Below are 24,626 nucleotides of genomic sequence, written 5' to 3'. Positions count from 1 at the left end.
ATTTACATTTTAAACTCAATAAACAATATTTTCATTTTTAAAGGGGGCATCAGTTTTTAGTTTTCAGGAGGTTTGTTGCAGAAGAGGATCAGAGCTAAAGGCTAATTGTCTGTTTAGTTTTGGGAGCACTGAGCCAACAGGCCTCCAACCCAACAACATAAAGAGTCTACATGATTAATTCACTCAAGAATCGCAAACCATTTCAGTTTCATTGAGTGCTGATATGTAACATTACATTTTTGGGACCACAAACAATGACCTATGCTTTTTCTGCAAAAATAAATACAAATGTAAACAGATACAACACATCTAACATGTTGTATGAATACACATAACTTTTTTTCCCCCACGGAAATTAAAACAGACTTCCTTTTATTTTCATGAGTTATATTTACCTGAAGGATTTGATTTGATTGAAAATTCAGAATTTTAAATACATTTAGTTGGTTTAGTTAAATTGGTGAAATGTTCTGACTTGAATCAAACAGTTTGGATATTCTTATAATTGTTAACAGGGATTTAATGCCATTCCATGGCGTTTATACTTATTAGCACAGATGAACATGGCTCCTTCTTGGTTCTAGAAATGGCGCCCAATGTTGAACCAGACTGGTCGAGGTTCACAATTCTCTACCGGACTTTGTTTAACTTTTCCATTATGTCTGCCAATTCTTAAAGCAGGGCTTTGGAGGTGTTGCCTCGTAATAACATCAATAGGTGTGCCTCCTTTTAGCTTACAAAGACATGTCACTGCCGTCTGGGCTTTCCCAAATGTTCAAAGACACGGTAAACTCAGTGTGTGTAAACCACTGAGAGTAATGAAAGGATTCTCTAATTTTTCTGGCATTTAGCTAACAGAAGTAGGTCCAACTTACCTAAAGCAGGAGGTGTGTAGTCCGATGCAATGTCATATAGCAAGAAGAAAAGGTTATACTTCTTTCAGTGCATGTCAATAGCTGTCAGAGTGACGGCTATGATGTGTGTTATTATATACAATAACACGGTGGAATAATTTATGTTTTGGCACATTTGAGGTTTGATTTAATTGATTGTAGAACATGCTGAAGGTACGATGGTTCATATTACAACGTTCAGTTCCACTCAGACCTCTGAAAATGTTGGTTAGAGGAAGTTAAGTTATGCTATCACACAAAAAGATAATTATTTTGAAAGCATTTGATTAGAATAAAGGATTAACTTCATCACAGAGGAAAATGATTAACTTTGCATTAATGTGTGAAAATCCAAGATTGCATCAAAGCCTCCACTCTCTTGAAAATTGCTGTAACACTGTGGAGTCATCCCAGACTTGTGTTTTTTTTTCATAGAACAGACAACACCTCAGCAACATGTTCCAGGAAAACGCTAGTGGCCCTTGTTTTTTAACCGGCCACGAGGTGATGTTTGTTTTCTTGAAAACTGAATTTCTTCCACACTTTGTGCTCGAGTGTGTCTATTTGTCAATTTCAATTTGCTGCTGCTCAGAAACATTTGCCATTTTGCTGTAGACTGTTGTATGACATTGATAACAATGTAACTTAAATTGGTTTGAGGTCAGGAGAGATTTGCTGCAGTTTAAATTTAATTATTAATAAAAATTAAAACATTAAATTAGTTGTTGCATAATATTAGAATAGGATATTTCACATTATTTAAAATTAATTCACAAAATTCTCATATTTTTTAGCTAAATATCGGTAGAATTCTCTGACAGTAAGCAACGAGGTCTGTTTTTTTCTTTTATTTGTGTTTTAATTCCTTAGCTTAAAAAGTTGTCTGACAGTGAACCTGTCTGACAAGTCTTTGCTTTCCATTACCATCCAGGTAGTGACGAGAGTGCCTCCTGCATCCTCACATGATCTTAACTTCAACAGAAACAGGAGGGATGACACACCCACCTGTGTGTCACGGGAACTTTCTGAGAGCAGCACTTATTAAGGCTCATCTGCATTGGATCACCGGTTCAGAGATCACAGTTTGCTCCTAGTAAACCCCTGAAGAAGGAAACTAAGAGAAATCAGCATGCCTACCAGTCTGTGTGGAACATGGGACATGATCAGCAATGTCAACTTCGACGGCTACATGAGTGCACTTGGTGAGTTTGAATTTAAAAAAAATACTCCATAGGATGAAAACTTAAAAAAAAAAAAAAAAAAAAAGCAGAAAATTTATTTGTGCTATGAATACACAAATATACAAAGAAAAATTGAGCTTGGATTTTACACCAGGGTTATTATTTTATTCATGAGTCTGTGGCAAGAGTATGCAAAAGCATTCCTAATACATTCCTTCACTATTCCAGGTATCAGTACTTATTTGAGAAAGATTGCCCTGCGGCTGAAGCTGAAAAAGGTGATTGAGCGGCAGGGAGACCAGTATATCATTAAAACTCTCAGCACCTTCAGAAACTATGCTATCTCCTTCAAAATCGGTCAAGAGTTTGAGGAGTTCACAAAGGGACTGGACAACAGGCACATCAAGGTGAGGACTGATGTTGTAAACGTACCACTCAAAGGTGTTTGTATGAAGCATGAAACGTGCTGACCTAATTTTTTTGCTCCCATTCTGATTATTCTCTCTCGTTTTTTTTTTTGTGCCTGTTTTCCGACTGCGCAGTCAACAGTGACATGGCAGGGGAATAAACAAAAGTGTGAGCAGATTGGAGAGAAGAAGAACCGAGGCTGGGCTCACTGGGTCGAAGGCGACAAGCTCCATCTGGTAGGAATGAAATTACAAAGAAATTTCGACTTGTCTTAATTTCATGTGTTTCATATTCACTAAACATTTCTGTCACATTTTCCACCTCAGGAACTGTACTGTGATGGAGAAGTCTGCAAGCAGGTGTTTAAGAAGAATGTAAACGAGTAAAGAGGAAGGAGATGTTTAAGGAGAATTCGCCCGGTGCTGGAAGACAGCATGCGTCCGATCCACAACTGCTGACCCTGAAGAAAAGAGAGCCACACCAGTCTAGAGACTGTCAGAGGCTATGGGGGGACTCAGATCAGGAACAACAGATGTAGCTTTTTTAAGATACAAACTTACCCCACTAGATGACACCACTACACCACTTTTACACTGCATACTGAAGCTACATTCAAGCTTCTAAGATGAAGCATCAGGAATGTTTCATAACTTGTTTCAGCTGGCTGAAAACAGATTAAAGGTGCTTTTGGTTTTTCTCTTGTTCGAAATTCCTCCTTGAGAGCTGTTCTGTTCAATTTGCATTTATTGTTTTAAATGTAAAACTCTTATTCATGTAGATATTTTTAAAAGAAATGTAAGATATACTAAAATATGTTTGAGATACATTTTTTTACGATTTGAATTTTGCTAAATAAATTTTGTTTAAATAAAAGCTGTAATTTGTGATATTTGTCCATCAAAAAAGGTGAAAGTAAGAGGTGTAAATCTACTTTCTATGTGGTTTAGCGGATTGAGATTAGAAATAGACCTGAAATATTGATTCAGTGGGGATAACCTCAAATGCATGCCACACTTTTAAGATATTTGATTTTAAAAACAGATACCTCACTTTCCTCCAAATTCACAGATATCCAACCCATTGTGCTTAAAATGGCAATAAATACATTAAGGTTTGTAGTTGCAGGTAGAACTTTTTTTTTAAACAAATATAAAGAATACTTTTCAATTCCCTGTATAACCATAAACAACTACAAATGTTTGTTTACAAGATGGGAACGATTTTAGTTCCAGGTATTTTCATTTTTTACAACAGTGAGATAAGTTCAATTCATTCAAAACATAACTGAGCTATTGTTGCTTTTTGGACTTCACAGTTTCAGCTGAGGCACCATAGGTTCTTGGTTACCCAGCAAAACAACAACAACAAGAGTAAACATAGAGTTTAAAACCAGACCAATCAAGTTTACAAATGTGAAAATTATTTTAGAACACAACACTAAATGCAATGGTATAAGCATTTTTGCCCATTTCAACAGAAACAAAACTTCCCTTGTCTGCAGAAAATTGTTTGTTGGACACAGTGAAATAACATTGGAAATGTGTTGTTAGTTTTCTATTACTTTTTAACCTTTGCTCATAATATGTTGAAGTAAAGTGAGCATAAAAGTCTTGAGACTTTCAAGCTCAAAATAGGGCTGCTGAAAAAAGTCAGAATTCTGACTTTAATCATTCTAATTTCAAATTAATTTGAATTGAATTACTTAGCTTTCCTTTGGGACTAATAAAGCATTTTTGATTTAATTTATATAAAAAAGGCATCTTTTGGAGGAAAAAAGAGATGACTTTATTGATTGATGACTTAGATATTAAGCCAAAATTATTATTTTTTTCAGTTGCCCAAATCCTCTCTCGTGTAAATATCTTGGGTAAAAAGGTTTCATTTGAAAATATGCGCGAAAGCTGGCATTAGATAAAAAAGTGTCTTGCTTGTTCATAACTCAAGGCGAAATCTACGTAAAAAAAAGAAAACGGCGATGCAGACTGAATGTTTATAGAGGAACAATCCTGCCATAACTAAGCATGCACACCGAAATACACAAATGATCAGTAAATTACTAGATTACAATACATTAAAGTACTAGATTGCTCCTCCAGTACGCCAATGCCCAAAGAATATTTTCGACGCAGTGACGCAACACTCCTCCTGAGCTCTCTGAGATCACGTGACGTGGAGTAGAGCCAAAATGGCCGCTGTTGTATTTTGACGTATATAATAGCTAGCTACTTTTCTTTTTGTTTGATTCTCGGTAGAAAATCTACCAAACCAGAGACGCTTTGAAAGATCCGCATCTCGCCATCTACCATATATCGGCGTCCTAGTTTTTACCTTGGCGACAATCAAGACTGACACCTATTTGTTGAACGTGTTAAACTATGCATATTCAGTTCTAATCGAAGCTAGCTAGCTAGCTGGCTCTGGCTGGCACTCCGAAGCAACTGAAAGTGAAATAGCTAGCTGGCTTAGCTGCCAGGATGGAGGAGTTGAGCGCAGACGAGGTAAGGTGACAATGGATGAATGCCCTTAATATATACGGAGCGAAGCGTCACTACATTGATGTTGTTATTTTCAGTCCTAACATTTCGTCTCGCAAGCTTTTAGGAGTTGTAGAGCGAGCCTGGTTGCTACAAAAGGTAACAGAGGTGTTAGCTTAACGTCAAAGGAAGGAATCACTCGCTCAGTTGATTGATTCTACAGTTCTCTTATTAGGAAGACAGTTATGTCCGAGTTGAACAACTCGGCTCCTAATTTTTTTTTTTAATTAAGTAAATTCATAATTGAAATATTATGTTGAAGAAATCAGTGGAGAGTCGTGTAACTGCCTGTGCCGTGTCATTTAGCAGGAGCACAGTGCTAACTGGTTCATGTTAGCTCACACGCTGTGCTTAACGGTGTTTTTTTTGTGTTTTTTTTAAATAAACTCAACGAAAGACTTATTTATACAGCTGGTCATTTTCACTTCTAACATGGATACTTTTTTAGTTTGAAGTTTGTGTTATTCCACTTCTTCTAACGGTAAAATTTCTTACTGCTGCTAGCGTTGACTTGCTAGCAGTGTTTGAGGAACGACTCAGCAGAAAGGGGCAAACAAACATAAAAACAGTGGACCACCATAGTAGTGTTGACGGGGCTGCTCCCTTTAGACCTCAGACAAAACACGCACTGCTTTTTCTAACCTTAGTTTACTATACAGAAAATATACTGTCATCCTTTTAGCTCCACGTTCTGACTCTGTTTACAATGTTGCGCATTTTAACTATTTTTAGGCTTAAAAAATTATGCAGAACTACATTGTTTGTAAATATCTTAAAATATAGTAATTGTTTAATTCCAGTCCAACACAACCAGCCTCAGTTTACACAGTGGATGTCTGAAAAATATAGGTTTCCTATGTATAATTTCATCTGATAATTTTTCAAGTTTAGGTAAATTTGAAAAAAATGAAAACAATTGGAATGTATTCTTACACCTTCCAGTAAGATAAAAACAAGATTAATACTAAATAAAATAAAAACTACCGAATTGTCAGTTTTAAATCTTCTGTAGGATTTGGTGCATGTTAAGTGCAAATATCTGCTGAAATGGTTCGGTTAAGGAGTCCTGCAGAACTTTAGGTTTTCTTCATCCTGAATTTCCTCATTGCCTAACCATTACCTTAAAGGACCCACTGTCAAGAGGTTTGAAGTTAAAAACGTGATTATTGTCATTACGTAAAGGCCAAATGGCAAGGGCATTGCTCAGTTGCCCCACAACCTTGGGCATTTTGCCTATCTTATTACTCCCTTTACAACCACTTGATAAAAATAAAACCTTATCTCTTCAATTTCACATAGACATGCCTTACAATAATCATGAATAGGGAGTAATACTGTGTAATTAATCAGAAACTGCCTGGAAATATTTCAGCTGGCTGGATAGTTTTGTATATCTGCTTCACTTCCTCTGAATTTATAATTTTTATTTTTTATTAAAGATTCGCAGAAGGCGGCTGGCACGGCTGGCAGGAGGACCGACATCGCAACCCAGCACCCCCCTAAGCACCCCTCTCACGTCCCCACAGAGAGAGACTCCACCTGGACCCCTCCCTGGCCCCTCAGGCGTCTCACCCCAACCTGTACCACCAGCTGCCTCTCAGTCATTGGGTCTCAATGTCCACAGTGGTACCCCTGCCACATCCCCTATGGGCACCTCTGGTAAGTAATCAAAGTTTATTGGTTATGGCTGCACTCTGGCATTTTATTCTGATGACTTTAACTGCCAGAAGTGTTTTGGGTTAAACATTATCATCTAACAGTTATATGTGTAGCACCATATTTTGTGAACTTTTGCTCAACCCTGTACTTATCTGTAATTAGCCTGGGCGATATAGTTTCTGTAAGCCACACAGGATAAAAACTTGTTGTCTGAGCAAGATTTTTGTAAGGAATCTTAATTATTGCAGCCTTTATATATTTGAGGGATAAAAATGAGAAAATTGAATAACAATGGGCTTGCTGTGATCACTTTATATGAGACATAAAGGGTAGACAAGGTAGGGCAGAGGGGAAATTTAGGCTTTTCTCTGTGTTTTGCACTACTATTGCTCATATGGACACATACATTTCCTGGCATTTTCTGGGTAGACATTGGTTGTGCTTTCTGCTACCTAAACCTGCTTGAAAGAGCCAATAATATCTCTTAATACACATTTCATTTTTACTTTTCTACTTGGCTATTGACTAAGCTTCCAAGGGATGTAGCTTAAATGATTAAATAAATATTTTCAATTTAATTCCAGCCTCCTAGCAACCATTACATTTCTTTAGGGTAATTCTGACCTGTAATCATGTTGCACACAGAGTAAAGCTTAAAAGCAAAGTAGTAAACATGTGAGGTACTTGTGGTTTCAGAGTTGGTTAACTCTGGCAGCTACTTTGCTTTTCATAGCCTTACCCTTTCAGTCTTTCCCAACTGATCAAGGATAGAATACTCCTGTCTTTCTCTGTCTTTCTTCGCCTCTTAGGGATATGGCTTAAAAAAAAAATGTTCAGGCTGCTGACACACATTTTGTTTTGCCTCAGATGTTTAAATTTATAGTTAGGCCCAAAATTATTCATACCCCTGGAAGAATCATGTAAAGTAATCTGTAAAATGTTGTTTATGTTTTTGTTTTGATTGAAAAAAAAAGTACATTTCATGTTGGCGCAGCCAAGGGCCTAACCTCAGTCTGATAAAGAGTCTGTGGGGAAAGCTGAGGATTAGGGAAAACAGCAATGAGGCGTTCTGACCTCAAAGGCTTGGAGTTCAACACCAAAGAATAAATTGTCAAAATACCACTGGAAACCTGCAATTATAAAAAGGAATTCATTGCCAACAAAGATTTTTTTTGGTTGATATAATAATAATAATAATTTTTGACACCCGTTTGCTTTTTCTGAATAAAATATAAATAAAGCTGAATTACTGATGTCAAAACTAGTGCTCCTTCTACATTGTTCATTATCTCTTGAGAGATGCCGGCCTAATTTTCTGTCAGAAGTAAACTCATTGGTTGAATTCTGATTTTTAAAATGAAATATGGCAGATATATGAATAATTTTGAGCTTTTTTTTTTTTTTTGACTAATGTTCCTGCAGGTGTGGCATATGGTAGTCAGAGCAGCGAAGGTGTAAGCTCCCTCTCCAGCTCCCCCTCCAACAGTCTTGAGACACAGTCTCAGAGTTTGTCTCGATCGCAGAGCATGGACATTGACCCTGCCTCCTGTGAAAAGAGGTAAAGTTTTTTTTTTATTATTGACGTTTGCTACAGTATTCCTGTAAGATACTGTTTGTTATAAAAAAGTAGCTGTAAAAATGTTTTATTAATCATTTGGAAAAGAAATGTTGGGATAAACTAATTGGCTTAAAATGTTTGTAGGATATTCACAAGCCTGCTGAGTTTTAACACATTCGGTCTTTTCTGCAGCATGTCCCAGGTGGATGTGGACTCAGGGATTGAGAACATGGAGGTGGAGGACAGTGATCGCAGGGAGAAGAGAAACTTAACTGAAAAGGTAAAGGGTTGTGTTAATCAAAAATCAGGCTTTAACATAACATTATTGTTTAGATCTTCAGATTAAACACGGTTGTTTACTTCTGACTAGGCTCTTTTTTTGTTTCACTTTCGGTAACTTTCATTCCTGGAAGCATATCTGTCACCTGATCAACCGGAGTGGTTCTAGTCAGTGAAAAGATTTTCTCTGCTTTTTCAGGAAACTTCTGCAAACTCTGATGTCTCTGAAGATCAGGCTCTGCACTTGATTTGTAAAATCCTCCGCGTATCGTGGAAGGAGCAGGACAGAGATGTCATCTTTCTCCCTTCACTAGCTGCAGATTTTCACCAGAACCCTAAAGATGGTATTTTTCTGAACTGTCTTTGTCTGCCATTACAACTGTAGTTATTTTATTGTAAATTAAAAACATTTACTTTTTATTTCTGCCTCAAATAAGTTGTTTGTTGCACTTTTGTGAATCTTGCAGTGTACTCTGACTTCAAAGACCTCATCAGCCAGATCCTGATGGAAGTCTTAATGATGTCATCCCAGTCAAACGTCCACAACCCGTTCGCCAGCTTGACCGCCACCTCTCAGCCCATTGCGGCAGCGAAATCCTCCGACCACCGGCTGACGCTGGTGCAGCCCTCTAGCCAAGGCGGCAGCCCGATGGGCCCCAGTGCTGGGTCTTTTGGAGCCAGCTCTTTGTCCAGGTAAATACCCAGACTCACGGTTTTTTGCACATGAACTGTGTATATTTCAGAAACGCAAGTAGATTGCTGATTTTTTAAACATTTTTTTTATCATGAAGTTCCTTTGTGGATTTTCTTGTCATTTTTTTCTGCCCTGGTTTCATTGTCAACAGACCCTTTTTGCCAATGATGATCTTGTTATCCATGCTATCCACAGTTTGTATGGGTGCGATAGTCCTCATCCAATGGCGTTGAATGCAGCAGAGAGGACTTGCCCGTCTCTCTCTACCCCTGCTGCACCTGCTCCACCCTCTACGCCACAGTTTGTAGTTCCCCCCAGCCCACCTGCCACCGCCGGTACCAGGCACACCCTCAATCCGTCATCTACCCCCATGCCCATCTCTCAGAGATATCGACCCTACTCTGTCACCACTCCCTTGGTGGCTTCTACTCCCTTGAGCCCAGTTTACAGAGGATATAGTTTCCCTGGTCTTTCTCCCAGCCCAGCTGTGCCCTCCGTTCCTCCAAACACCCCGGTTCCGGCAACGCCTTTAAGCCCCCAGTCCCTTCTTTTGAGCTCGCCCAGCTCAGGCATTCATCCCCCTTCCCCGCCCCTTCCCGTGGTGCCTCCTTCTCCCAGACTGAGTTCTCGACAGGCTGCCTTTGCTGCCAGGATCCCATCATCTAGGTATCTCATCTGTCATTTGTATGTGTGTTTGGCATGATCTATTTAATAAACACATAAAAAACAAACAAAAAAATTTTTGTGAATCCCACAGTTTTATGTTAGGCATGGCGTGTGTTAATCTATAAGTTGGGCCGATTTTCTTTTCTCTTTTCTCAGCCTGTTTTGTTACTTTTCACTCAGACAAATCTCTGATTGTTTTAGCTGAAGATTTTGACTACTGGTGTACAACAACTTAGAGATTTATTGGTCACTAATGGCAAAGAGCTAGATAATAAAAGTTACTGGGTCCAGCAAGCAAATGTTGTGCTAAAAATGTTGGGTCCATTGTCATTACACACACATTCCATTTTTAATTTTAATGCAATCATTTGTAAATATAGACTGCACAAACTGCTTGTTTAGAGTGAGGCAGACATAAAATCAGACAGAAGTTTAATGCAGTAAGGGTTCCTGATCGTTTTGCATATATATTCTATCTGACTCTTGGAATTGGATCTGATAAATCCATTTCTAAATGTGTCTAAAGTTTTTAAGTGGGATCTAGCTAAAGTGTCCTTGTCTCACTATAGTAGATCGTGTCCTGGCTTCTGGGGGTAGCTGTCTTATTGTGTTAAAGCCGCACTTTGAAAAACTTAAATATTTAAAAATATTACAAGTACACATCCATAGTAGGGCTTACAAAGCTGTACTGTTGTCTTTGTCCCACTTTCCTCCATGTCTTTTAGTAATTACCATTCCAAATTATTATTTTTTTTCTCTCTTCCTGTCCATACATTCTTTCTCTCACCTCTTCCCTTTTCTCATCCTGTCAGCCCCTTGTCGTTCCTGTTTTTTGCCCTTTCTGACATGTCTCAAGACAGCAGTGATGAAGAGTCTGAGGAGGAGGAGGATTTTGCACAGGTTCAGTTTGGGTCCAGGTACACCAATGCTCGGTGTGTGTTGATGCGTGTGTGCGCACGCTTGCACATGGATGTGCTTACTGCATGGTCCATCCAGTGGCTCCAGCAGGTTTACCACTAGGGTTGTGCAAATATATGAGTCAGAACAGAGAAACTGATGGACGTCCAGCTGTTGGATGGTTTATTAAATGTTTCTTTATATGTAGGTGGTAAGTATAAAGATAAAGAACATCTCAGGTGGGATTAGATGGAAAACCTTTTTCTGATTTTGACATTTTTGTGGCTTATTGTGCCATTTTACTTTGTTGTATCTTTGGCTAATAGATTTAAATAGTTTGTCAGTATCAGTTAGCATCCCCGTACTGCTAACATTTGTCCTTAGGTTTTAGACATTATAACCTGACAAAGCTGTGTTGTTTTAGAGTATTATCATACATTATATTTGAGAGCAGTGGTGATTTATTGATGCATTGCATGTTTATAACCACGTTTTGTGTAATACATACTGGGCTTTGAAACCACTCGTACCGTGTTGCAGCTGACCACTAACAGCAGTTTGAGCTTTTATCTCTACATTGTTTTGGTAAATGAAATGAAATGACATGAGACTCGGATAAAGGTGAGTTTTGCCTGCAAGGATTTGCTGCAAACAATTTAATTATTTGAACTCTTCTAAGCCCTTTTTGTGGCCCTGGTGAGACTTGCGATGCCATTTAATAAGCTTGTTTCCTTGCAGGATCCTTCAGAGTTTTGCGTTTGTTGAAATTATGGTTTGATGTGATGGAACTTCTCCCGAACACAGCAGGGTTTTCTTCTGTTCTCTAACAATCCTCTCTCTGTATTTCATGTGTCTGTTTTTAGTCTGGGTGCCTGTGGAGGGGGGATGTCATGCGATTCAGCCAGCGACCGTTTCACCATTGAAGCATGCAAAGAGACAGAGATGCTGAACTACCTCATTGAGCGTTTTGACAGTGTTGGCATGGAGGAGAGGAAAGCTCCCAAGGTGGGCAACTGTATGCAAGAGGAGATTTCTTGTATTTGTGTCTTTATCTCCAGATAAATAAGAAAACTGACTTAAGAGGATGAATTAAAACATTGTTAATTTTTGCATCTTTTTCATGAATAAGTGTGACTTAATGACTGACGCTAAAGTCTTCTTTCTGATAAGCTCCAGTCTTGTTCAAAGAACATTATTACATTATTATCTTGATCTGATTCTGTGAAATCCATCTTCTCGTTCCCATTTTAAAACCAGGAAAATATTTTATCTTGTTTATTTTTCCAGATGTGCAGCCAACCAAATGTCAGCCAGCTTCTCAGCAACATTCGCTCTCAGTGTATCTCCCATGTTGCCCTTGTCCTGCAGGGGGCTCTGACTCAGCCTCGGTGAGTGGAACCATTCACTTTTTTCCTCTTCAGCTATTTATTTTGTCTCCATAGCAACTACTCTTTCTCCTTGCATCCAGAGAAGGTTAATTATCTTTTGTCTCCTCTAACTGCGCGTAGGAGCCCCCTCCGACAGTCTCTGCTGGTACCTTACATGCTGTGTCGGAACCTTCCGTATGGCTTTATTCAGGAGCTGGTGCGCATCACCCACCAGGAAGAGGAAGTGTTCAAACAGGTGGGGAGCACGGCCTTCTATGTTCAGTGACCAGCTTGCCATTTTATTTCAGACACTCGGGCAGAATCACGAGTTATAGTTTTACCGTGTTACCTCTGAATACAAATTTAATCGGTTCCAATATGCCGTTTATATCTAAAACATATTTTTTGACACTGTTGACAGTGTTGAGTGACTTTAGTTGCTAAACTGTAACGCTGATGGAAGAGTCTGAGATTAATGATATATATCGGTGTGATTCCACTGCGTTTTAATCGCAGACTGGACTCTTCTGTTGCTGTGTGTGTTGACTCTTCTCAGTCTTCTACTAGAGTTTGAATGTTGCGCTTGCAAGCAATAACAAGTATTTCTGCTGTATAGCTTAAAGGGGCTCTATTTCACCTCCAAAGTTTCATAATATTTTCAAACCAGCAACTGTATTTTATCTAAGTCCGTAATGACGCAAGCTGAGAGGAAAGTCGGCTCACCACAATACCATATTTTGTGTTTTACATTTAAATGACCAATACCGAATGATTTTATTCTGTTTCATAGTTTTACTTCATATTTATAAATGTAAATAATAAGAGAATCTTCTGAACGTCTCTGAAGCCAACAACAGAAACTAAAAGTTGTAGTACTAATTAACACCAGCATTTCCAAACATGTTTTCCAGATTTTCATTCCCATTCTCCATGGGCTCGCTCTGGCAGTGAAAGAATGTTCCTTTGACAGCGACAACTTTAAATTCCCCCTCATGGTAAGAAGCCTGCAGAGCGGAAAGGGAGAAATATCATAATTGTAAGACTTACAAAGTACAATTGGCAGCAGAGAGAGAAGAAGCCACAAAATAACCTGACTGACAGCTTTCCTACTTGACAGATCCTTTTATTTCATCTAGATGAAATAATAAAATGTTGATGCTCACTGTCAGATGACAAATACTTAATGCTAAAGTTGTTTAATATTTCTTTTTACGTTTTAAGAATGCAAAGATTGTTTATTTTTTACAGGCATTAGCTGAGCTTTGTGAAATTAAGTTTGGAAAAACTCATCCCGTGTGCAACTTGGTGAGTACAAGTATGATTTTCAGAACTATGAGAGAGATTTTTTTGTTTAGTTTATGAACATTTAATTACTACAAATGTTTTTTCTATTGCAATTAAATACGGAGAAGTAATTTTAAACCCTCTGATACTTTTTTTTTCTATGGCCAAAGTTATCAAGTTATTTTTTAAATGAAAAATATAAGTGAAAAATGCAAATCAATTTAAGTTTTGGTTCTTGGTTTTTAATTTGATTTTTGTTTATTAACCCACAATGCACAATTAAATACTCTAAAGATAATTACTACTACTAATAATAATGATATTTAGTGGTTTATTCTGGGTTGTTAAGTTACCCAGAAACTCTGGGTTGGAAAATGCCCAGTTTGTTGTTTATTATTTAGTGTAACATGTAAATCTGTCACTCTTCTTCTTCTGTTTAGGCAACATCACTTCCTCTGTGGTGTCCCAAACCTCTGAGCCCTGGTTGTGGCAGAGAGATTCAGAGACTATCCTACCTTGGGGCGTTCTTTAGCCTTTCAGTATTTGCAGAGGATGATGTAAGTTGCACGTTCAACTTGTATAATTTCACCGCAATATATCAAAAGTCTAACAATCGTAATATCACTGTAATCAACATCCTTCCTGCGAAGACAGAATAAATATTTGATATTTATGTACCTTGCACTGAGGCTCGGATGTTTGTAATATATATGTTTTTTTTGCCATCATTTCCTAAAACCTTTGGGACTTTGAACAAAAATTGCTTGTTGTCTTGTTTAGACCAAAGTAGGGGACAAGTATTTCTCTGGCCCAGCCATCACCATGGAGAACACCCGAGTTGTCAGTCAGTCGTTGCAGCACTATCTGGAGTCAGCAAGGGTGAGTCTTCACATGTTCTTGTTTAATTTATTGTTTTTACTTTTATTTAACTTAATCTCTTATCATAATAATTTATTTCCTTTATCAGGGTGACCTTTTCAAAGTTCTCCATAATATTCTGCTGAATGGAGAAACGCGCGAGTTAGCTCTCAACTACATGGCAGCTCTAGTCAACTACAATGTGAAGAAAGCTCAGATGCAGGTATGTAGCGCACACATCCTTTATTCATACAACAGCAGTTTGAACATGATATTTGAGTTTCGGATTTGTGTCAAAAGAAAAATAAACTGCAAAGATAAAGTTTGCACCCGTAACATGCCTCTAAGTAAAACTCTGGTTTTGACAAGTTTTGTTTTTCGAGCGACTTTTTTTTTTGTCTCTCTCTTTGTCTCAGACTGATGACAAGCTGGTTTCAACAGATGGCTTCATGCTCAACTTCTTATGGGTGCTGCAGCAGCTGAGCATGAAGATAAAACTGGAGACAGTGGACCCATACTACATTTTCCATCCACGGTGTCGCCTTGTTGTCAGCCTGGAGGAGACTCGTCTTAAAGCCACCATGGAGGAGCTAAAAAGCTGGATGGCTGAGCTGCGTAAGTAGAGAAAAAGGAAAAATACTTTCAGAGTGGACTGTCAAACCCCAAAGTAAATAAAATAAATACAACCTTCTGTTTTTTATTTAGGATGCAGAGATTATTCCTTTGACTAAAATAGAATCTATATAAGTATAATGTTTTTTTTTTTCTTGTCTGTGTGAACATCATCAGATGAGGATCCCTCAAAGTTCTCGGAGCCCAAGTTTCCCACCGAGTGTTTTTTCTTGACACTTCACACTCATCACTTGTCCATCCTGCCAAGCTGTCGGCGCTACATCCGCAGATTGCGCGCCATCCGTGAACTCAACAGGTAGTTTGTACACAGCGAACGATCATAACCTTATTCATCTATTGAGTTATTTATAACCTGGTTTCACATTTTAGGACTGTAGAGGAGCTGAAAAACAGTGAGAGCCAATGGAAAGACTCTCCCTTGGCCAGTCGGCACAGAGAAATGCTGAAACGATGTAAAACCCAGCTCAAGGTCAGTCCTGGTAGATTCTCTTACTGTCTGTCTGCTATATATTGATCCAATCCTCGGGACCGGCTTAAAGGCACAGACACACCAGGATTGTCTGCTGTCAGAATTGACCCCGTTTGGACACTCGTACTTGTTCTTTGTGCTGAAAAGCTGAAAAACAAGCGATTATGCAAGGGAACGTATTTCCTGAGACATGATGCTTATCATGTGTGACTGTCCTGTCAGAAACTGGTGCGAGCCAAAGCGTGCGCTGACGTGGGCCTTCTGGATGAGAACCAGCTGCGCAGATGTCTGCAGTTTTACAGCACAGTTATTCAGCTCATACTTCGCATGGTGGACCAGGCCTACCCCAAGTGAGTCGGCATACCACGGACTGACCATGCTACTGTTTGTCGAAATGCTAACAGAAAAAGAACCACTGTTTTTATGTTGTTTTTTTTCTGTCGGTCATGCCATTCTTCAAAAATAAACATTATGCCACAAAATGTTCTCCTTTTTTCAGCATTACCCTCCCTTTGAACCCTGAGATTCCCAAAAGCTTTGCTGCTCTGCCGGAGTTTTATGTTGAAGACGTGGCAGAGTTTCTGCTTTTTGTTGTGCAGTAAGTCCTTCATATGTTTAAGACATAATAAAATTGGATAAAATAATTTTATTTCCATTGCAAAGTTTTATTTCACCTGTATGAATAATTTGCATTTCTCAGCACATAGTACTTCAGAGAATTCCCTCCTTTACTACCTCTTTATTCCTTGCAGGTACTCTCCCCAGGTTCTGTATGAGCCGTGTGTCCAGGATGTTGTCACCTTCTTGGTAGTGTTCATCTGCAGTCAGCACTACATCCGGAACCCCTACCTTATAGCCAAGTTGGTGGAAGTGCTGTTTGTCACCAACCCTGCTGTACAGCCTCGCACTCAGAGATTCTCTGAAATGATGGAGAACCACCCGTTGTCCATCAAACACCTGGTCCCTGCTCTCATGAAGTTTTACACTGGTGGGTCTGCTTTTGACTGTAGAGTTTCCCCTTTTTTGTGCTTCTATATTTAGTGTGGTGACTAATCCTAGTAGTGTAATATCTGTATCTGTTTACAGTGATGGCAGCATACACGTTTAGGTTATCATGAAAATGGACTGAGTTGATTTCTGACTTTTCTATCTATAGATTTTAATCTATTCATATTTCTCTTCATTAGTCAATATATCAGCTTTGAAAATATTTTAATCAACCTTTTCACTTAGAACAGTGAAAAGGTTCTAAGTGAAAGGTTCTAAGACATAAACATAAATGTTTATGTTTGTAACATAGGTGATAGTTTAGTTTTACCAAAGGTTTTGCTGCTTAGCTGGACTCTACATTTTCTGTTTGATGTACTTGTCAACTCTGAGTTTTGACATTCCAGCAGGTCGACAACCCTAAACAACCACTTCTAAAACTGAATGAGTTTTCTTTTTCCATTTTAATTACAAAATTCAACTTTATTTCTCTTTTGAACTACTCCATTGTGGATAATTTATTCCTAATTTGTGAGCTTAAATGTTACAGAGTTGTGTCACAATATTTAGTCAACTGAATCGTGTGTACTTTTAAGTGTACTTTTAAAAAAAGTGTAACTTAAGTCCAGGTTTTGTACAAATATAGATGTTTCTCTTTAGTATTTCACTAAATCGTTGCATTTTTCTCTTTAGACGTTGAGCACACTGGTGCTACCAGCGAGTTCTACGATAAGTTCACTATACGGTACCATATCAGTACTATCTTCAAGAGTCTCTGGCAGAACATTGCCCACCATGGCACCTTCATGGAGGAGTTCAAGTGAGTTTGTCGATTACAAAAATTGATACGTGATTAAAAATAAACAGTTGACGCTTAATTCTGAGACATTTTGGGTGTTTCCAACCTGATTTGAGCTTGTATCTCGTCTCATCTCCCCCAGCTCTGGCAAGCAGTTTGTGCGCTACATCAACATGCTGATTAACGACACCACCTTCTTGTTAGACGAGAGCCTTGAGTCCCTGAAGCGCATCCATGAAGTTCAGGAAGAGATGAAGAATAAGGAGCAGTGGGATCAGCTGCCCAGAGTCTGCTCTACTTTATTATTATTTTTTTAATCAAAAACTCCCTGCTGTGTTGCAGTAATATTGATGGATTTTTTTCGTACATGTTTATTCTGAGTTTCAAAACGTGGCAACAGATATGTTAAGGCACAGTTTATTCGACCAGTTTTTTTTTTCTTCTTCTTCTTCAAACTTCCAGGAGCAGCAGCAGAGCCGCCAGTCCCAGCTGACTCAGGACGAGCGAGTGTCTCGCTCTTATCTGGCGCTGGCTACAGAAACGGTTGAAATGTTCCACATCCTAACCAAGCAGGTTCAGAAGCCCTTCCTCAGGCCTGTGAGTGTTGCTGCTTCCTCAGCACGTTCTACAAGATTCACTCCATGTATTAAGTGAAGCTATTTCCATAATAAACTAATTGTTCACATAAAGTCGAAATTATGAGCCTGACTTGGTGGTCTCAAACCAGACAATATTTCTGAGCCCGTCCTCTTTTCTCCACACAGGAGCTCGGACCTCGTTTAGCTGCTATGCTGAACTTTAACCTTCAGCAGCTCTGTGGGCCCAAGTGCCGGGACCTGAAGGTGGAGAACCCAGAGAAATATGGCTTTGAGCCCAAAAAGCTCTTGGACCAGCTGACAGACATCTACCTTCAACTGGATTGCGCCCGCTTTGCTAAAGCGATTGCAGATGACCAGGTTGGCACTGACTGCATTAAAGATTTTGATTCAGAGACTAAATTTATAGTGTTTTATTTGGAAATATTTCTATTGAAAATGTTTACCCTTATACCTGGTAAAGTGGTGGCCCTGCAATTGCTTTTCCTCTTTCACAATGTCATTAACATACTGTTGTGGATCTTTGTTTTCTTCGCAGCGATCATACAGCCGGGAGCTTTTTGAGGAGGTTATTTCCAAGATGAGAAAGGCTGGTATTAAGTCCTCTATTGCCATTGAGAAATTCAAGCTGCTATCCGAGAAGGTGGAAGAAATAGTCGCCAAGAACTCCCAGTCAGAGATGGACTACAGCGACGCACCTGATGAGTTCAAAGGTTCGTTTCTCCAATCAGCAAAGCTAATATTTGGGAGTTTAGTAACTGTTACAAAGCAAAATCAGTACTTTATTCTCAGTCTTCTGCATTTTGCACATATTCTACAATTATTTCCCTGCAATAAAGAATAAAGTCTGTTTGAACAGATAATATAACGTGGATTATATAACTGAAGTTATAAATCCCTACTTCTAAACTGACTCCACCCAAAGAACCACAAATCAAGTTTTATAAGTATTATCTACTTAGGAATTTTAAAAATATTTAAGGATATAAACAGGACAGTTGTAAACTTTGTAAAAAAAATATTATAGAATCAACCCGAAAGATGAATTCTTGATGTTTCAAGGCATCAATACATAAGTAAATGAAGCACAAATTTTTTTTTTCTTTTTCCAATGTCAAATCTGAGTTGTTCATAAGCAATACATCGTAATATGTAAATGCGGAGTCAGAACTCTGGAATCCATATTCAGTGCATAAATGAACCTTTGCCCTCAGGGGAAACAGCCGCTTCGGTGTGACCCCCAGGTCAGTGTAGATAGAGAGGGTCTTCATTGAATTCCAGACATTCGCTGCAGGTTTTGGCAGCTCATACGGATCATATAGACAGCTTAGAGCAAAGCTATCCTGTAACCACAGACTTAATATAATCCACAAAGAGAATGCGGTCTGCATACCAGCTTTGATTCCCAGATATGCCAGCCAGCCCACCACAGTTGATGGGAGTGTGTCATCCAGGACTCGGGCGTAACAGCTGTGTGTGTCGTTACAATGTCGCACGCCTGGTTTTTATTTTTGTAACCTACAGGATTCATATAAACAACTCTGACATTTCAATATATAAGGGGCACTCTTAAGTTTTTATTGGGTATTTGGTTCATTTGTTTTCTTAGGTGAACTAATATTACTATCGGTGCACCTGTTCAGCTGTTTAGGATGGATTTTTTGGGGTAATTCGCACTTTGTTTTTGAAAACATGCATTGTTTTTATACTGAGCTTTTTTTTTTTTTTTTTGGTTAAAACTTTGTTTTTGAGAACCGACAACCTGCCTGGTTCTAAACTCCATGCACAGTTTGAACTGGTGAACAAATTTGAGGGCTATGTGGTGGAAACAAACTAAAAGGCTCTAAACTTTAGAATGAAAAATGTATCAATTTTATGTTGCATTTCAGAATTTAAAAAATATCTAATTAAAAAAAGTTTACTATATTTTTCTCCTAATTTTATCTTGCATATATATATTACCTTAGACCCTCTGATGGACACTCTGATGACTGACCCGGTGATACTGCCCTCTGGGAACATTATGGACAGATCCATCATCTTGCGCCACCTGCTGAACTCCCCCACTGATCCCTTCAACAGGCAGCCCCTCACAGAGAGCATGCTGGAGTCAGGTAACATCATTATGATGGATCTTTATTGAACGACCAAGAATAGTAAAAAGTTCTCAAACACTGAAAGAAACAACTTTTACGTTTTTTCAAATTTGTTGACTTGGAAGTGTTTGTTTTTGTTTGTGTTTTTTACTCCTGCAGTGCCTGAGCTGAAGGAGAGAATCCACGCCTGGATGAGGGAGAAACAGGGCGCTCGGCCTTTCTAACAAACCCTTCGTTGGTGTCTGGCTGCGTTACTGATTTGAAGGGATCTTTCCAAATCATCTGAATTTAATGTCACTACTACCAATGAGAACAACATTTTGAGTGGAGGGGAAAAAAAGGATACCTGATTGGATTTTTATTTGCATTTATCCTTTTTGTCTCAAACCATTATCATGGTTCTAAAAGCAAAACATAATAAAGTTAAAACTTTTGAGTTTGTCTCTTGAGTTTGTGTGAATTATATCAAATGATAATTAACAGTTGCTGGTTTATGTATTACAATTTAGCAGAAATCCATTTGCAAAAAGCTCATTGATCATCTTTACAGTGGTCGCTCTGTTTTTTTTTTAACCATCTTGGTTTATAAAAAATCTCGAGTGAGAGCAGAGCCAAGTAGAGTGTGAATATTGGTAAACTTGTTTGTGTTCTTCAGCTCATGTTTGTGCTTATAGATGACAAGTGGAACCATAAAGGATGTAGGCTAATGTAATTTAATTTTCAAAGGAAATGTTATTTCAGTCTTTGAACGTAATAAGCAGGAACTTCAGAAGAAAAAAACTGTTATATTTTGTTGCTGACTTCATTAATCTGATTTACTTGTATGTGTTCTGGATCTGAAGATAAAAGCCTCATTGTCACCTCAAGGTCAAGTATCTGTGTTATAGAAGAGGTTGGGGAGCGAGGGAAGAGACAAATATGAAAAAAAAACTACCAGAAACAAAGCTCCTTATGGATAGGCAATTATTTTATGTTACTTTAAATTTCATGTAAAAGCCATTTCAGCTCTTTACAAGCTCTGAAAGTATTTCCTTTAACAGGAAAGCTCCATGCAAGTCTATGATAAACATGCCTCCTATATAATTCCTGCATATCTACGAGCATTGAAGGTCTTTGGCAGCTCTTGGTGGTACATTTAGAAATTGAAAATTGTCCAAACAATTGACAGAGACTGGACAGTTTTGAGACTTGTACAGTATTTACAGGCACTTTTTCTGTGCAAGTCCTGACAATGTAGTACAAATTTTGGAATCTCTTTCCTTAATATTAATGATTTTTGATTTACTTGAAGAGCTGATCTAAGGAGGACAGGTTCTAACATTTATTTCTGTTTATTGCCAATTATGTCAGAATCTGTCCTCCATAACGAGCACCTGATTCTGTTAAATCATCCACCTTCACTCATTAAACCAGACTAATTAATTGAAAGCAAGTCGGGGGTTAAATAATAACAAAGGTGTTTTTTGGTGTAGTTTGAAATTAGATAAGTTTACCATGAGCATGTCTGAACACAGAAATTTCCATTAAATGTAAATAAAAATACATTATGTTCACGTTTCTGAGGCTTAAAATAAGCTTCAGAAACCTCAAACGCATATTTCATTCTTACTGATAGTGATGGTCAACATGGAGCTAATGACTATTAGAAACTGGCTGTGTTAGATGCAATGCTCACTTTTTCTAGTCAATGCAATGTTGCAATTTCCTTTTAAAACGGATGTACTGATTTGTGAGGAGACATAAAAAACAAAATTGCTTTAGACAGTTTTAAACAAGATAAAATGTATTTATCATTTTTTTTCATGGTATTTAACTGATTCTACTTGATGTCAAAAAGAGCATAGACAAAGATGCATTTGGTTGATTAATAGAAAATGTTCAGAGTTCTTAGAAGGGATGCATTTAATGACCAAAAAAATATATATTTAAAAAAATTAGATAAAAATCAGGTTTAACAATCAGGTCGGAAACCTGGCAGACTGATCTTGGCTGAAGCATTGACATGTACAAAGTAAAACTGTTTATTATAAATACTAAGGAAATGAAATATATTTCCCCTATTTTAAGATTCAAGAACAAAATTACCTGTTACAAAGAAAAACTGTTTATTTTGTAAAACAAATTCAGCTGAGAAAGTCCTTTTCATAATTATAAAATTGATGAAGTCTATGTAGCCAATTTAAGAATACAGAGTGTATAATTTGCCACTAAAAAGAAATTTAATTTTAATTCAAAAAGCCTTATAACGTTAGTGCTATTCTGTTGTAGATATTAATGCAGATATTACATAAAAACATACAGAGGGACTGCACCATAAACCGCCCTTTTGGTTTCCTTTATTGTTAATAAAAAATAGTTTTGCAGGACGCATCCTTTATCATTAGAAAAGGCTCGTTTAATTCCTCGCTAGGCGGCGCTGGTGTGCGGTGACCCTAGCGACAGCGGTGCTGGGAGAGGTGGGGTAGAAATCCTGCAGTGTGGCGTCACGGTAGAAAAATGGAGAGAGAGGCTCCACCCACACCCCAGATGTCCGATTTCATTGGCTCCTTGATGTCTTAGTCACCCACTTCTCTTCGCTGATTGGTCCGTTGGCCTGCCAGTCAGCACGTTGAAGGGGAGTTGACGTAATCTCTTCGGTAAATCAAGGCGATCCATCGATTTCCATTTTCGCTCGGGCGCAGACTGGCGGCCGCTTTTTTCTGTCGCTACGGGGGGGGGGAAAAAAAAGCAAGCTATTTCACCGAGTCACTTTGTTCACATTTTATACGTCACGTATCCATACGGCGGAGGATACCGCTATAATGGGTGTTTTCCACGGAAGCGGACATTGTAGCAGTTTACGTGTGTGCAGATTCTGATTAAAAAACACCAACAACACATCCTGACGCCCGCAAGCTAACGTTACTTCTCCCCGCTGTCCGGTGGTGCCGCCTTGGATAGAGTCGTCAAACGTGAGTATGAACGACCGGCCTGGGAACATGTATTATATGTATAATCTTAATGGTTGTTATGCCAGATTAATTTCTGCTGGCGAACAGCTGTCTGTTGGTGCCAACATTAGTCATAGAGCTGCGTGTCTGTTGCATATTTACGTCACGGAATGTACGCTTTCTTTTATTTTTAGGAAATAAGAAAATGTAAATGATGTCGTTAGTCCAAAGGGGTTACGTTTTATGCACAGTTGGTTAGCTGCTAGCTCTTAATGTTGATAGAAGCCCCAACCACAAACCTTTCGGCATGTCTTAGCAGTGTTAAAATGACCAAATGTTACAATTATGGTTTAAAACTCCAGTTGTAGCCATTTAAGGGGTTTTAACCTTTCGTGCTGAATAAACGTGAACAGTGCGTCCCAGCCTACGCTGCTAATGGGAGCCTTAATTCTTCCCACAACATTCAGCGCAGGAGGATTAGCCCACTTCTTAACATCGGCGAATTTAATTTTCCAAGTATTAGAAATGGACGCTCTTCATTTGTACCAATGCAGAGTCGCATGCAGGAGACGGGGCCCCCGGGCTCGTTGTCCCGCGGTGGCCCTCAGGGAGAAAAAGGGGGGAGATTGAATTTCATGGGCGTATGCTTCAGCAAGTATGGCTGACTGCTAGAATATGGAAACAACGAGGGACAATTTGGGGATCTAGAGGTGAAACGGGCTAAAAGCGAGCAGAAAGAAGCACGGGTTGTAATTAGTAAAATCATAGATACAGTGGCGACCCGAGATTGAATGAGGCCCATTAAACAGTTATGTTTGGGTGTCCACTTTTGCATGTTAGAGGGGGGGGAGAACATCCCTAAAGATGTAATAACTATTTAAGTTAGGAAATAGAACAGTTGGGGTCAAAAATAACAAGAAATTGCTTAATTTAAAATTTTATTATAGGTATTGCCATGAAATGCTTAATAATCCCTGACTAATGTTGTCTTTTTTCTGTAGCCAGTGTAAATTTGGTTTCTTAACTTGTTACAGTTCTTTGATTCAATCAAATGCTCTTTACTGTGGAATGTATTTTAAAAACAGCAGTAAAGAAGATTCTGCTTCAAATTTACAACATGTTCATCTTAGATTTCTTTTTTTTTTTTTAAATAAACATTATCAAAAGAACTGATGAATCTGATCATTTGTGTACAATTTCCTTCATTTGGTTGATTTGGAAAAAAGAAAATTTACTCATCTTCAAATAAATTAAACATAGATTGTTTGTGGGCACTAAAGCTTTAACAATAAATCCTGCAGACTGACTACCGATTCTACACAAACAAAAATGGAAAACTGTTACATGCCACAACTGACAGATGAATAACATGTGCCTATAGGGCTGATATAGGACCTATGTCTTAAGTGGATTCTGTTTAGCATGTTGGTAAAATACTTTAGATTACGTGGATGCACTTATACTGTTTTTGTGTGTTTTCTTTTGGAGGAATATAAAAGCAGTCTTACTTAGGAGTCCGAACTGGGCAGCAAGAATGTCTGGGGCGTCTGTAAAAGTTGCTGTTCGAGTCCGACCCTTCAACTCCAGGGAAACGAGCAAGGAGTCAAAATGCATCATTCAGATGCAAGGCAACACTACAAGTAAGTAATCTACTGGCACGCACATGAGAGCATCCTCACAAACCACATCTTTGAGTTCATGCAGGTTTGTCTGCACGTCCTCCCAAGTGCTGTTCTCTTCGGGAGGTCTTTTGCAAAGAACCGGAGAATGAGCAAACTGAATGGTGGACGGTTAAGGCAAAACAGACTGAAAGGGAATAAAAGGCTTGCAGAGGGGAA

The 24,626-nt window shown here is 38.5% G+C and overlaps 3 protein-coding genes across 20 annotated transcripts in view; all 3 read left to right on the top strand.

Moving 5' to 3' along the window:
* Nucleotides 1-1,871: 1,871 nt before the first annotated feature.
* rbp7a (retinol binding protein 7a, cellular) lies at nt 1,872-2,947 on the top strand. Its single transcript, XM_028025414.1, has 4 exons — nt 1,872-2,095; nt 2,303-2,481; nt 2,617-2,718; nt 2,809-2,947. The coding sequence occupies exons 1-4, from the start codon at nt 2,023-2,025 to the stop codon at nt 2,866-2,868; spliced, it is 414 nt and encodes a 137-aa protein (XP_027881215.1). The 5' UTR covers nt 1,872-2,022; the 3' UTR covers nt 2,869-2,947.
* A 1,701-nt stretch (nt 2,948-4,648) lies between these two features.
* On the top strand, nt 4,649-20,299 carry ube4b (ubiquitination factor E4B, UFD2 homolog (S. cerevisiae)). Of its 2 annotated transcripts, XM_028015010.1 has the most exons (29): nt 4,649-4,980; nt 6,456-6,675; nt 8,098-8,233; nt 8,426-8,513; nt 8,712-8,856; nt 8,980-9,205; nt 9,402-9,872; nt 10,685-10,789; nt 11,633-11,774; nt 12,057-12,157; nt 12,278-12,392; nt 13,048-13,131; nt 13,385-13,441; nt 13,861-13,977; nt 14,201-14,299; nt 14,388-14,501; nt 14,695-14,893; nt 15,068-15,206; nt 15,281-15,380; nt 15,603-15,730; nt 15,880-15,978; nt 16,133-16,368; nt 17,061-17,187; nt 17,309-17,453; nt 17,629-17,763; nt 17,931-18,122; nt 18,301-18,475; nt 19,730-19,876; nt 20,018-20,299. In XM_028015010.1, the coding sequence occupies exons 1-29, from the start codon at nt 4,957-4,959 to the stop codon at nt 20,080-20,082; spliced, it is 4,131 nt and encodes a 1,376-aa protein (XP_027870811.1). In that variant the 5' UTR covers nt 4,649-4,956; the 3' UTR covers nt 20,083-20,299. The 2 variants fall into 2 exon arrangements, with proteins under 2 accessions (XP_027870811.1, XP_027870820.1); XM_028015019.1 differs by lacking the exons at nt 9,402-9,872; nt 10,685-10,789 and having other exon boundaries at nt 4,650-4,980; nt 20,018-20,190.
* Nucleotides 20,300-22,338: 2,039 nt separating this feature from the next.
* The window catches only part of kif1b (kinesin family member 1B), a 65,527-nt gene continuing 63,239 nt past the window's right edge, over nt 22,339-24,626 (top strand). For 9 of the 17 annotated variants that reach the window (XM_028014903.1, XM_028014936.1, XM_028014921.1 and 6 more), the window contains exons 1-2: nt 22,486-22,809; nt 24,277-24,428. In XM_028014903.1, coding sequence (XP_027870704.1) covers nt 24,323-24,428 — 106 coding nt within the window. In that variant the 5' untranslated portion in view covers nt 22,486-22,809; nt 24,277-24,322. Of the gene's footprint in view, nt 22,810-24,276; nt 24,429-24,626 lie in introns of all 17 variants that reach the window. The other 8 variants (XM_028014946.1, XM_028014974.1, XM_028014959.1 and 5 more) reach the window with 6 other exon arrangements.

The sequence above is a fragment of the Xiphophorus couchianus genome, chromosome 1 (assembly GCF_001444195.1).
Source record: "Xiphophorus couchianus chromosome 1, X_couchianus-1.0, whole genome shotgun sequence".
Lineage (NCBI taxonomy): Eukaryota > Metazoa > Chordata > Actinopteri > Cyprinodontiformes > Poeciliidae > Xiphophorus > Xiphophorus couchianus.
Note: the sequence above shows the minus strand (reverse complement) of the source record. Positions and strands in the feature narration are given on the sequence as shown.

Excerpts from the sequence above, each read along its gene's own strand:
- rbp7a (XM_028025414.1), top strand. The coding sequence starts at position 2,023 with ATGCCTACCAGTCTGTGTGGAACATGGGACATGATCAGCAATGTCAAC. Across the intron at positions 2,482-2,616 it reads TGGACAACAGGCACATCAAG|TCAACAGTGACATGGCAGGG; the intron begins GTGAGGACTGAT and ends CCGACTGCGCAG. Across the intron at positions 2,719-2,808 it reads AAGGCGACAAGCTCCATCTG|GAACTGTACTGTGATGGAGA; the intron begins GTAGGAATGAAA and ends TTTCCACCTCAG.
- ube4b (XM_028015010.1), top strand. The coding sequence starts at position 4,957 with ATGGAGGAGTTGAGCGCAGACGAG. Across the intron at positions 13,132-13,384 it reads ACTTTAAATTCCCCCTCATG|GCATTAGCTGAGCTTTGTGA; the intron begins GTAAGAAGCCTG and ends TATTTTTTACAG. Across the intron at positions 18,123-18,300 it reads AAGCGATTGCAGATGACCAG|CGATCATACAGCCGGGAGCT; the intron begins GTTGGCACTGAC and ends TTTTCTTCGCAG.